General features: G+C 44.6%; 1 protein-coding gene across 5 annotated transcripts in view; it reads right to left on the bottom strand.

Moving 5' to 3' along the window:
• Positions 1 to 14,492, bottom strand: part of plxnb1b (plexin b1b) — a 379,174-nt gene that overhangs the window by 151,635 nt on the left and 213,047 nt on the right. For all 5 annotated transcript variants that reach the window (XM_072280878.1, XM_072280877.1, XM_072280876.1 and 2 more), the window contains one exon: positions 6,186 to 7,320. In XM_072280878.1, coding sequence (XP_072136979.1) covers positions 6,186 to 7,310 — 1,125 coding nt within the window. In that variant the 5' untranslated portion in view covers positions 7,311 to 7,320. The remainder of the gene's footprint in view (positions 1 to 6,185; positions 7,321 to 14,492) is intronic.

The raw sequence follows: 14,492 nt of genomic DNA on the forward strand, positions 1-14,492 counted from the left end.
TGCACGAGAGAGTGCGAGACAGAGTGAGACAGACAGAGTGAGTGAATGAGTGTGTGGGAGTGAAAGTGTGTGCGAGAGTGAATGAGGGTGAGGGTGAGGGTGAGGGTGAGGGTGAGAGTGAGAGTGAGAGTGAGAGTGAGAGTGAGAGTGAGAGTGAGTGATATGTACTATTTTGTGCACCTTGGTCCAGAGGACTGTTGTTTTCATTTTGCTGTATAGATGTGTACACTTGAATGACATAAACTTGAACTTTAAAAGAGGAAATGTAAATTTATTTTGCAGTGAAAAAGAGGGAAAGAAAAGATGAATTATCGCCAGCTTGACACAACAACTCAAATGTGTAGTTAACTGCATTCTTTGCTGCTGGTTGCTGTTCACCATAGCATCGTCGCATCTAAACCAAAACAGTATCTGGTGTCGGGCTTGTGATGCCTGCTATGTAAATACAGGTACTTTCTTCTATCAACTATAAATATGATCAAAGTTGCCCAGGGCTGCTGACCAATGGAGATCTGCTCGTTGACAACATTAATGCAAGGGTCAGATATTTGACAAATCTGTGAATCCAGAGAGGGCCTGAAGGTGTGAGATAAGCTGAGTTCTCTTCATCTGTAGCTGAGCCAGCGCAAGATCAGGAACTGCTGCGTATTTGTTCTTGCAAACACATGGCTCCTAGACAACATCCCTTCAATCTTCAGATCATATCACTAAGGGATCTGTGTTAATATTATTTTTGTGACTGTATGTGCTATTGTAAAGTGTGTGTGTGTGTATACACACACACACACACACACTTCTTCAGCCAGAGGCTGGTGACTCTTTGGAATTTCTTGCCACAGAAGACTGTGAAGGTCAAGTCATTGGGTGTATTTACAGCAGAGATTGATTGGTAAGGAAGTTAGGGGTTACTGGGAGAATGGGGTTGAGATAAAATAACAGCAATGGTTAAATGGCAGAGCAGCTTGATGGGCAGAATGGCCTAATTCTGTTCCTCGACCTCAGTCTTGTGGATCTTTCCCACTTTTTGACAAAGAACATAGTTCAGTTACTTTACTCCTCAGGTAGATTGCACTTGAAATTTCTCGTGGCATGGTTAAGTTTTAGGTAACTCCTAGGGTGCAAGGTCACCAGTCAGTAATCACTTTCAGCACACAGCAACTTGAATACAAGAACTAAGTCTGAATATTTAATTACTAAAATAATTGTCTGTATATTAGATAATCACCATGGCATTTCTGTACAATGCTGAGTTTCTTTCAAAGAACAAAAAACAAAAGCATCATTTACATTTTTTACGCAAATCAGCTTGTATGTTTTGGAACAATAATTTTTTAAACATTCATCCTCCATAAGTGCACCATTAGGATCTACTACAGTAAATACATTAAATTTCTTTACTAAACACTTTATACTATCTGAAATTTATCAGCAAAAGTAGTAAATATATCACCAACCAATTTTTATTATAAACAAGAGAAAATCAACAGTACAGTCAAAATGATACAGAGTGATTCACCTTGAGCTATCAATCTCATTCTCATTAAAAATCAATATGTATTCTTAAGGACAATCACCACTGGCTCTACTTTATAAACCTGACAGACAGTGCATCTTTCTACCAACCCTGGAGGATCTTAAACATGAGAAGGTCTGCAGATGCTGGAAATCCAAAGCAACATGCATAAAATGCTGGAGGAACTCAGCAGGTCAGGCAGCATCTATGGAAATAAATAAACAGTCGAGGTTTTGGGCTGAGATCCTTTTTCAGGACTGAAAAGGAAGATGCCAGAATAAAAAGATGGGGTGGGGGGAGGGAGGGGAAGGAGGAAAGCTAGAAGGTCTTAGTTGAAGCCAGGTGAGAAGATGTAAGAGGCCAAAGTGAGGAATAGAAGAAGAGGGGAGGTAAAGGTATTTTTTTACTGGAAGAAGAAATCAATATTCATGCATCAGGTCAGAGGCTACCCAGATGGAATACAAGGTGTAGCTCCTCCAATCTGAAGATGCCATATCACCATGGATCAACATGTTAGAACAGGAATGGGAATCAGAATTAGAATGTTTGCTCACCAGTAAGTTTCGCTTTTGGCGGATGGAGCAGAGGTGCTTGATGAAGCGGTCCCCCAATTTACAGTGGGTCTCAGCAATGTACAGGAGGCTGCACCAGAGCACCAGACACAATAGAGGACCCCAGCAGATTCACAAGTGAAGTGTTGCCTCACCTGGAAGGACTGTTTGGAGCCCTGAATGGAGGTGAGGGAGGGGGTGAATGCACACTGTAGCATTTTGCTGCTTGCAGGAGGAAGATTCATGGGGAGGGATGAATGGACAAGGGAATCACGGAGGGAGTGACCCCGGCAGAAAGTGGACAGAGCTGGCAGAGTTAAAGATACGTTTGGTGGTAGGAAGCCTTTGGAGATGGCAGAAGTGCGGAGAATAATGTGCTGGATGCGGAGACTCATGGGGTGGCAGGTAACAACAAGAGGAAGTCTGTCACTTTTAAGGTGGCAGGAAGATGGGGTGAGCGCAGATGTTTGGGAAATGGAGGAGATGCGGGTAAGGGCAGCATCAATGGTGGAGGAAGGGAAACCCTGTTCTTCGAAGAAGAAAGGCATTTCTGATGTTCTGGAAAGGAAACCTGCCTCCTGGGTACAGATGCAGCGGACATGAATGTAATGAGAAGACGGAGACAGGGAGTTTGGGAAATGTAATGAAAAGATGGAGACAGAGGGTTTGAGAAAGGGGAGGGAGGTTTCAGAAATGGACTTAGTATATTTAAGAGCAGGGTGGAAGTTGGAAGCAAAGTTGATGAAGTTGACGAGCTCAGCATGGGTGCACAAAGCAGCAGTAATGCAGTCATCAATGCAGCGCAGGAAGAGTTGGGGAGCATTACTGGGGAAGGTTTGGAACATGGACTGTTCTACATAGCCAACGAAAAGGCAAGCTTGGTCGGGGCCTATGTGAATGCCTGGGGCTAGACCTTGAGTCTGGAGAAAGTGGGAGGAACTGAAGGAAAAATTGCAGAGGGTGAGGACCAGTTCTGCCAGCGAAGGAGGGTGGTGCTGGTGGTAGGGAACCGGTTGGTTCTTTCATTGAGAACCAATATTGAGATACTTTTATTTAAGGCCTTCTCGATAGGGAATAGATGTATATAGGGACTGGACATCTGCGGTGAAAATGAGGTGGTTCTGGGCCAGGGAACTGAAAGTTTGTGAGGAAACTCAGGCCATGAAAAGAGTTGCTGATGTCGGTGGGAAGGGACTGAACAAGGGGAATAAAAGAGAGTCAAGGCATGATGACACAGGGGAGCAGAGGGGCAGGGGGCAGGAGCAGGCAGAGGCACTGGACCTACCCAGACAGTCAGGTTTGTGGATCCTGGTAGGAGGTAGAAACAAGCAGTGTGGAGTAAGGGAACGATGAGTTTGGTGGCAGTGGATGGGGTAACAACTTCTATTTCTCTCTTAGATATCTTTTGCTCACCAAGTTGGGCCTGAATTATGAAATAACTTCCAGCTCAGCATGAACTTAAAATTGGTCTTTTAAATGCAGTCACGTAGAGCTTAATTGAAATGATGTACAGTAAGCATATTGTGGATGTGCAAATGCAAAAATTTCATCAAGAGGGTTTATAATATTGTGAACTTTCCTGAACTTAATCCCTGAAATGACAGGAAAGGAACTTATATATGTTATCTTTATGTAACAGTAATCCAACAGCTCGAATTTCTTGGCCTATGGATTTTCATTACCCACAGCATTAAACAGATGGATCTATTGGCCAAAGAACATAGAACATAGAATAGCACAGCACAGTACAGGCCCTTCAGCCCACAATGTTGTGTCAACCCTTAAACCCTGCCTCCCATATAAGCCCCCACCTTAGATTTCTCCATATACCTGTCTAGTAGTCTCTTAAACTTCACTAGTGTATCTGCCTTCACCACTGACTCAGGCAGTGCATTCCACGCACCAACCACTCTCTGAGTAAAAAACCTTCCTCTAATATCCCCCTTGAACTTCCCACCCCTTACCTTAAAGCCATGTCCTCTTGTATTGAGCAGTGGTGCCCTGGGGAAGAGGCGCTGGCTATCCACTCTATCTATTCCTCTTATTATCTTGTACACCTCTATCATATCTCCTCTCATCCTCCTTCTCTCCAAAGAGTAAAGCCCTAGCTCCCTTAATCTCAGATCATGATGCATACTTTCTAAACCAGGCAGCATCCTGGTAAATCTCCTCTGTACCCTTTCCAATGCTTCCACATCCTTCCTATAGTGAGGTGACCAGAACTGGACACAGTATTCCAAGTGTGGGCTAACCAGAGTTTTATAGAGCTGCATCATCACATCGCGACTCTTAAACTCTATCCCTCGACTTATGAAAGCTAACACCCCATAAGCTTTCTTAACTACCCTATCTACCTGTGAGGCAACTTTCAGGGATCTGTGGACATGTACCCCGAGATCCCTCTGCTCCTCCACACTACCAAGTATCCTGCCATTTACTTTGTACTCTGCCTTGAAGTTTGTCCTTCCAAAGTGTACCACCTCACACTTCTCCGGGTTGAACTCCATCTGCCACTTCTCAACCCACTTCTGCATCCTATCAATGTCTCTCTGCAATCTTTGACAATCCTCTACACTATCTACAACACCACCAACCTTTGTGTCATCTGCAAACTTGCCAACCCACCCTTCTACCCCCACATCCAGGTCATTAATAAAAATCACGAAAAGTAGAGGTCCCAGAACAGATCCTTCTGGGACACCACTAGTCACAACTCTCCAATCCGAATGTACTCCCTCAACCACCACCCTCTGCCTTCTGCAGGCAAGCCAATTCTGAATCCACCTGGCCAAACTTCCCTGGATCCCATGCCTTCTGACTTTCTGAATAAGCCTACCGTGTGGAACCTTGTCAAATGCCTTACTAAAATCCATATAGATCACATCCACTGCACTACCCTCATCTATATGCCTGTTCACCTCCTCAAAGCACTCTATCAGGCTTGTTAGACACGATCTGCCCTTCACAGAGCCATGCTGATTGTCCCTGATCAGACCATGATTCTCTAAATGCCTATAGATCCTATCTCTAAGAATCTTTTCCAACAGCTTTCCCACCACAGACGTAAGGCTCACTGGTCTATAATTACCTGGACTATCCCTACTACCTTTTTTGAACAAGGGAACAACATTCGCCTCCCTCCAATCCTCCGGTACCATTTCCGTGGACAACGAGGACATAAAGATCCTAGCCAGAGGCTCAGCAATCTCTTGTCTCGCCTCGTGGAGCAGCCTGGGGAATACTCCATCAGGCCCCGGGGACTTATCTGTCCTAATGTATTTTAACAACTCCAACATCTCCTCTCCCTTAATATCAACATGCTCCAGAACATCAACCTCACTCATATTGTCCTCACCATCATCAAGTTCCCTCTCATTGGTGAATACCAAAGAGAAGTATTCATTGAGGACCTCGCTCACTTCCACAGCCTCCAGGCACATCTTCCCACCTTTATCTCTAATCGGTCCTACCTTCACTCCTGTCATCCTTTTTTTCTTCACATAACTGAAGAATGCCTTGGGGTTTTCCTTTACCTTACTCGCCAAGGCCTTCTCATGCCCCCTTCTTGCTCTTCTCAGCCCCTTCTTAAACTCCTTTCTTGCTTCCCTATATTCCTCAATAGACCCATCTGATCCTTGTTTCCTAAACCTCACGTATGCTGCCTTCTTCCACCTGACTAGATTTTCCACCTCACTTGTCACCCATGGTTCCTTCACCCTACCATTCTTTATCTTCCTCACCAGGACAAATTTATCCCTTGCATCCCGCAAGAGATCTCTAAACATCGACCCCATGTCCATAGTACATTTCCCTGCAAAAACATCATCCCAATTCACACCCGCAAGTTCTAGCCTTATAGCCTCATAATTTGCCTTTCCCCAATTAAAAATTTTCCTGTCCTCTCTGATTCTATCCTTTTCCATGATAATTATAAAGGCCAGGGAGCGCTGGTCACTGTCCTCCAGGTGCTCACCCACTGAGAGATTTGTGACCTGACCCGGTTCATTACCTAGTACTAGATCTAGTATGGCATTCCTCCTGGTCGGCCTGTCCACATACTGTGACAGGAATTGTCAATATCAAAAGTTCAAAGTCAAACGGGAAAAGAATAAAACACTTACTGATGTTAGCCCACTACAGCTGGACTTGACTTCGTACTCTATATAAGCTGCCTCGTGCCCATCCGGGGTCCTGCCGTGGTTGGTGTAGCACAGATCCCGAGTCTGATTGATTATCTGATCAATCTGGCTCATGGTGTAAATGCAGAGTGCTGACTCCTCTGTAGGCTTTGCTGTGGATGTCTGGCCAAGAGCGAAAGTGGCAAACAGGACCTCCCCATCGGTTTGGAGAACCCCATCGGCCAAGCCCTTTCCTGGTCGGCTGATGTAGGCAGCTTGAAGCAAATTGTAGCTCCTGTCTGCAGTCTGACAGGCAAGGGGCGCCTCCACGTATGAGTAATAATGCATGTCACCCAGGCACACTCGTGACACATAGGTCTTATATTCCCTGGAGGGGGACTTGAGGTCCCTGCGATAGAATAGAAAATACACAGACAATTGATAAATAAAAGATTTGACAAAGTGGTGGTTGTACTCCGAAAGCCTTCCAGCTACTGCTAACTTTGCCGTATCCTCATAGGAGAAAGTGGGATGCGAATCCAGACTTTGTGGCTCTGCCGACACCAGATTGCGGGTGGTGATGGGAGGAATTCCACCAGCACCTTTGCTGGTGTATCCACGCCCCACAAACAGCACTGCCACCTCGCCTTTGGATAGGCCAACCAATCCCACGGTCGTGACGTTCGGGTCATTGGCAGCCACGTACTGCGTGTCAACTGGCCGCTCTGGTCGGAACAAAATTCGGCTAATCATTCCCAAACTCCTTTTCTCACAGATCCCTTGAAACAAACTCCCACAGGTGATCAGCTCTTTGCCATAGGGGTTAATCAGCAGCAGCTTGTTGTGGTTGTCAGTCAGCCGCGCCTGCGGGCAGTCACTCCGGGTGACAGGGGGGAGGCAGTCCTTGCTGTCGTTCTTGGGCCCAGTGGGCTGCACCACCGCCTCAGTCAGCTCAGAGCTCAGCTGGAACAGGAAGTTCACAGCTCCTACGTAGACATTCCCAGTCTCCAGATCGACCGTTAAGTGCTCAAACTTTGTATCCGATCTACTGAAGGACTTGTAGCGGTCTCCACGGCTGGTGGAAGCACTTGATAAAATGATGACAAGGAGGACGGTCCCAGACAGCATGGTCAAAGTACTGCAACAGAACAAAGGTTGGATCAGTAGGAGGATTATAGAAACGGCAAACTTTTTGGCCTGGATATTGAATGCTGAGGGGAATGAACTCGGCAATGTGTTAAGGGTGCACTGAATATTCAATTAGCTACTTCTGGTCAAGTGGTGATTGTGCAATTGACGTACCCTCATGTAATATTCTTTGGGAGTGATGTACAGAAAACAGAATTATATTATGGAAGTGACCAGTAATGGAACAATTGTTTTATTGATAAATACAGCTGATTCTGAAGATGCTAGTAATCTTATGGAACACACACAAAATTCTGGAGGCGAATAAACAGTTGATGCTTCAGTTTGAGAATCTTCATCAGAACCCTTGATGAAGCGTGTCAGCCTGGAATGCTGTCTGTTTAATTCTCTCCGCGGATGCTGCCTGACCCGCTGAGTTCCTCCAGCAGCATGTGTGTGGGTATTTGGCTCTGGTTTATTATCACTGCCTTTACTCTCCATGTGTTTTGACCAGACTGAATGGACCAGAACAATATTAATGCTGGGTATCACAGACAAAAGCTGGAGAAACTCAGAAAGTCAGGTAGCATCATTGGAGGGGATAAACTGTCAATATTTTGGCCTGAGACCCTTCATCTGGACTGGAAATGAAGGTGGCAAAACCCACAGTGCTTCTGTTTTATTGATGCTGTTCAGAAAGGGATTCATGCTTAGGAAAGTTGCTCTTCTACTCTTACTCAGAACCGCCGTATCCCCACTGATTCCTAATCACAACCTTTCTGTGTGTGTGTGAAAATCACCACAGGATGGAAAACAGCCTAGTATAGCAACTGCTCTCCACGTGATCTCAAGAAAACACAGAGTTGTGGACACAGCTCAGCATATTGCAGAAACTAGCCTCCCCTCATGGACCTTGTCAAAACTGCTCACTGCCTTGGTACAGCAGCCAGCATAATTAAAGACCCCACCTACCCTGTACATTTACCAGCTCTAAGAAGGAGATTGACAATGCTCTCAGTGTGGGGGCAATTACAGCAAGGTAATTAACACTGGTCTTCATAGCGCTGTGCATGTCTGGGACAAAAAAATAAAATTTGATAGATTTGATTGGCAGGGTTATGAGGTTAAAGAGTTGAGATGTTGATTGACTCTAATCTAAGTGAATTTCAGGGGAGAGGGTGACATTTTATGCTGATTGAAGCAATTTACTTCAGCGGTGAGAAAAAGCACATTTCACCACATTTTCATAGAGATGAAGAGGTCCATTCCGCTCACTTCTGTCAGTCAGAAAACCGATTAGTTCTGTTATTGCAGTATCTGTCTGCCAGCTGTGACAGAACAATAGTCAGCTAGAGACATAGGACACTACAGTACAGAGACTGGCCCTTTGACCCAGCTCCAACCCATCGACCTGCACCCAGCCCTCCTATCCATGTACCTATCCAAGCTTCTCTCAAATGAACCCACATCCATCACTCCATTGACAACTCTCTCCACACTCTCACCAGAGTGAATTTCCCCCTCATGTTTGCCTTAATCATTTCCTTTCACTCTTAACCCATGACCTCTAAGTTCTAGTCTCACCCAACTTCAGTGGAAAAAGCCGGTTTGTACTTACCCTATTGATACCCCAATTTTGTACAGTCATCAGATCTCCACTTTTTTTTTTAGCTGTATGTGTAATACCTTCAGAGCATTGAAGGTTCTAGATGAATGGATGAAGTTGTTTGGGAAATGCAGTTCCACATCAGCTGTCCCATGCCAGTCCTCCAGAGCCCACATTTCCAAGCTCAGGAAACTAGCTTACATGGAACAGAAGGTTTCCTCTAAATGGTTCATTTTTCCTTGTGACGTTAATAACCATGGGCCTTTGTAAGAGGCATCAGCATTGACATCCAAACCAACTTTTAGTCCAAACTGAAACGCACATACAAATTTTGTTTTGAAATCCTCAAATGAACATCACCGAGGGTTCTCGTTTAAAAAGTTAAATTACAGTAAAAGGGAAAAACACAAACATGATTCAACCCATCCACAAATTTGTTTGGTTGGATCTTTAATACACCATTCATAGAGCTAGAGGGGAGTACAGCAGAGAAACAGGCCCTTTGTCCCATCTAGTCCATGCCAAACTATTATTCTGCCTTGGCCCATGGATCTGCATCTGGACCATCCCATCCAAGTACTTACCCAAACTTCTTGTAAACGTTGTAATTGAACCACAATTCATCACTTCTCCTGGCAGCTCATTCCACACTCGCACCACTCTCTGAGTAAAGAAGTTCCCCCTCAGGTTCCCTTTAATTTTTTTTCACCTTTCACCCTTAACCTCTAGTTCTAGTCCCACGCTACCTACAGTGCTAGTTCTCTCACTTGTCCGTGTGAAGCACCGCAGGAGGGGCGTGAGGGGATGAAGAGAAGGGGCGTTGGGGCAGTGTGCACACACACACGGAGCCCTGAGACACCAGGCAAGGTCATTTGATTCCAAATTATTGGTATATTGATCATTACAGAATGTCTCTCTGGTGCCTTCCCTTCCCTCTTTTCTCCCTTCCCCTTTTCCCAACCATGATTTCCCTCCCCCTGCCCCCTTCCTACTCTCAGTCCCCAGTAGAGACCCAGATCAGAATCAGGTTTATCACTCAAGTCATCAAATGTGCATGGGTTTTGGTGGCAGCAGCAGAGTGCAATACATAAAATCACTACAATACTGTGCAAAAGTCTTAGGCACATACAGTATATGGAGCTAGGGTGCCTAAGAATTACACACAGTACTGAGAGTGGAAAAAGCCTGCTTACAGTTAGGCTGTGTAGACCCTTCATACTTTTCTCGCCTAGTCAACCTTTTCAACAACTGAATTGGCTTGTTACATATTTAAGGTAAAATAAGCAGAGACTGGACTCCAGTATTTCACACAATCTGTTGAGAACTATATCAACTACTAGTTCTCTACCTTCAACTGCTCTGGGATACAAACGTGATCTGGTAATGGAGGGCTGCATCCACCCAAGCTAAAAGAGTCTCTTCACCAAGTGATGACTTACTCGGGAGGAGATGGGAGAGTGAGGAGTGAAGTTACAATTTCCTCAAAGGCAAATAAACCAATCATACACACACTATTTCAACATTCTGCTCTCAATATGGGAGTTGGTACCAATATAAACATTCACAATAATGGCTAGAGACAAAGCTATATAGTCTGCAAATCATTAAATTACTTATATTAATATTGCTAGGGTGGTATGGTAGCTAGACGTTAGCATAATGCCTTGCAGCACCAGTAATCTTGATAGGGGTAAAATTCCACCACTGTCTGTACATTCTCCCTGTATCCTCATGCCTTTTCCTCCAGGTGCAGGTTGGTGAGTTGTGGGCATCTATCTTGGCACTGAAAGCATGGCATCACTTATGGGCTGCCCGCCTAGCATATCCTCGGACTGTATTTGTCATAGATTCAAATGACACAGTTTACTGCGTGTTTCAACGTACATGTGACAAATAAAGCTAACCTTATTTACACTGCAGAGGCCAATCTTTGTTTCCAAATAACTTTAGTGTACAGCAAACCCCACACAGCTCCATGTATTTGAAAGCCAAATCTCTCAGCAGGAGATCAGTGGAGTGGAACATCTCAGAAAGCAACTTACTGACGTGTGTTTGACTTCACTGTCAGAATAGAGGGCAATCCATTCTATTTTTAGACAAAATCTGACTCTGGACTGATGAAAGGCCTTGGCATGAAACGTCAACTGTTTATTCATTTTCATGAATGCTACTTGACCAGCTGAGTTTTGCCAGCATTTTGTGTGTTGCTCAAGATCCCACAAGCAAAAGTGTGATCATGTTTTTTTGATTTCTCCAAGTGCCTTCAATACCATACAGCCTTCATTGCTTGGGGAAAAGTTCCATTCAATGCAGGTTGGCATTACCCATTGTATTCTGGATAACAGACTACCTAACTGGCAGACCACAGTTTGTGTGGCATCAGAGCCATGTGTCAGACATGGCTATGAGCAGTACTGGGGTTTCACTGGGTCTGCATTGTCTCCCTTCTTGTTTATCCTATATACCTCCGAGTTCAGAAACAACACTGAATCACATCATCTGCAGAAATTCTCTGATAACTCATTTGGTGTATAAAAGGGAGGATAGGAGGTGAATACAGCGCCCTGGTGGAGGGCTTTGTCAAATGGTGCAAGCTGAAGCAGCTGCAGCTCAACGTCAGTGAGACGAAGGAGATGGACATAGATTCCAAGATCCCTCTGATCCTCCACACTGCCAACAGTCTCACCATTAATACTATATTCTGCCCTCATTCATATTTGACCTACCAAAATGAACCATCTCACACTTATCTGGGTTGAACTCCACCTGCCACTCCTCAGCCCAGTTTTGCATCCTTTTGATGTCCCACTATAACCTTTGACAGCCCCCTACACTATCCACAACACCCCTAATGTTTGTGTCATCAGCAAATTTAATAACCCATCCCTCCATTTACTCATCCAGGTCACTTATAAAAATCATGAAGAGAAGGGGTCCCAGAACAGATCCATGAGGCACACCACTCCATGCACCGACCTCCATGCAGAATATGACCTGTCTACAACCACTCTTTGCCTTCTGTGGGCAAGCCAGTTCTGGATCCACAAAGCATGGTCCCCTTGGATCCCATGCCTCCTCACTTTCTCAATAAGCCTTGCATGGGGTACTTTATCGAATACCTTGCTGAAATCGATATACATTGGTTCAAAGTTTAAAGTAAAATTTATCATCAGAGTACATACATGTCACCACATACAACCCTGAGATTCTTTCTCTGCGGGCATACTTAGCAAATTTATAGAACCAACTATAAACAAGATCAATGAACAAATTGTGCAAATGTAAAATAATAGCAATAAATAACGAGCATGAAATAACAAGACTGAATCCTTCTCATGAGACCATCAGTTGTGGGAACACCAGAAATAGAAAGAGTAGTTATCCCCTTTTATTCGAGAACCTGATGGTTGAGGGGTAGTAACTGTTCCTGAAGCTGGTGGTGGAAGTCCAGGGCACCCGTACCTGCCACCTGATGGCAGCAGCGGGAAAAGAGCACGGCCTGGCTGGTGAGGATCTTTGATGATGGATGCTGCTTTTCTACAGCAACGTTTTGTATAGATGTGTTCAATGGTTGTCAAGGCTTTACCACTGTTGCACTGGGACGAATCCACTACTTTTTGTGGGATTTTCTGCTCATGGGCATTGGCGTTTCCATACCAAGCCATAATGCAGCCTGTCAGCACACTTTCCATCACACAATTACAGAAGCTTTTTGATGACATGCTGAATCTCCGCAGACTCCTGAGGAAGTAGAGGCACTATTGTGTTTTTTTTGCAATTACATTTATATGATGGGCCCAATACAGATCCTCTGAGATAGTGACACCAGGAATTTAAAGTTACTGATGCTCACCACCTCTGATCCTCCAATGATTACTGACTCATGGGTCTCTGATTTCCCTCTCCTGAAGTCAAAAACCAGTTCCTTGATCTTATTGACACTGAGAGAGAGGTTGCTGTTATTACACCACTCAGTCAAATTTTCAATCCCCCTCCTGTATACTGATTCATCACCACCTTTGATACGGCCCACAACAGTGATGTCATCAGCAAGCTTGCATAAGGTGTTGGAGCTGTACTTAGCCTCACAGTCATAAGTGCAAAGCGAGTAGAGCAGGGGGCTAAGTACGAATTCCTGTGGTGCATCTGTGCTGATGGAGATTGTGGAGATATTTTTACAAATCTGAACTGACTGGGGTCTTCGAGTGAGGAAATCCTGGACCCAATTGCACAAGGGGGTATTGACGCCCAGATCTTACAGTTTACTGATTAGTTTTGAGGGGATAATGGTATTAAATGCTGATCTGTAATTGATAAAGAGCATCCTGATGTATGCATCTTTGCTGTCCAGACGTTCCAGGGTTGTGTGAAGAGCCAATAAGGTGGTATCTGCTGTGGGCCTGTTTCTTCAGTAGGCAAATTCGAGCAGATCCAAATCACCACTCAGACAGGAGCTGATGTGCTTTAAAACAGTCTCAAAACCATGGACGTAAGTGCCTCTGGATGACAGCCATTGAGACAGGTTAACACACTCTTCTTGGGCCCCAATCTGTTTGAAGCAGGTGAGTACCATAGGTTGAAGACAGCCGTGAATACAGCAGCCAGTTGGTCAGCACAGGTCTTCAATACTCCACCAGGTACTCCATCCAAAATGGATGCTTTCCTTGGATTCACTGTTTTGATGGCAGTCCACAGGTCATCTTCAGATACTGAGACCAAAGGATCACTGGGAGTCATAGGGGTGTGCGAAGATTCTCCCTGATCTGGTGGTGAAAGTGAGCACAGAAGGCATTGAGCTCATCCAACCATATCGGCGACATGGCCAAGAAACTTCACCAATGCCTCAACTTCTTCAAGAGGCTAAGGAAACCTGGCATGTCCCTGTCAACCCTCATCAAAGAAAGCATTCTCTCTGGATCCATAATAGCATAGCATGGTAACTGTTCTGCATGTGACTTCAAGAAACTGCAAAGTTGTGGACACAGCTCAGCACATCATGGAAACCAGCCTCTCCCCTACGAACTATACTTCTCACAGACTCAGTAAAACAGTCAGTATAATCAATGACTCCACTCATTCTGGAGATTCTCCCTTCTCCCCTCTCCCATTGCGTAGAAAATGCAAAAGCTTGAAAACCCAAACACCATTCTGAATGGCAGCATCTATCCCAGTGTTACCAAAGTCCTGAAAGACCATAAGACATGGAAATAGAATAAGGCCATTCAGTCCATCAAGTCTGCTCCACCGTTCCAACATGGCTGGCCTATCTCCCACAATCCCATTCTCTTGCCTGAAAGGACCACTTGTATATTAAGATGGACGACCTCACAATTTACTTTGTTGTAATTCCCCACTTCATTGTTTACCTCCACTGTACCTACTGTGTGGCCACTGCATTTTATTCTGCAGCTATCATTTTGTGTTGTTCTACCAAATCACTGTGTACTGTATATACAGTATGCAAGACAAACTTTTCACTGTATCTTGGTATATGTGAAAATAACAAACCAATACCAAATATTAAGCAAGCTTCTAAACTATCAAGGTATTTATCAGGCTGGTCTTTATTTGGAACA

This window comes from Mobula birostris, chromosome 16, assembly GCF_030028105.1.
Source record: "Mobula birostris isolate sMobBir1 chromosome 16, sMobBir1.hap1, whole genome shotgun sequence".
In the NCBI taxonomy this organism is placed as follows: Eukaryota; Metazoa; Chordata; class Chondrichthyes; order Myliobatiformes; family Myliobatidae; genus Mobula; species Mobula birostris.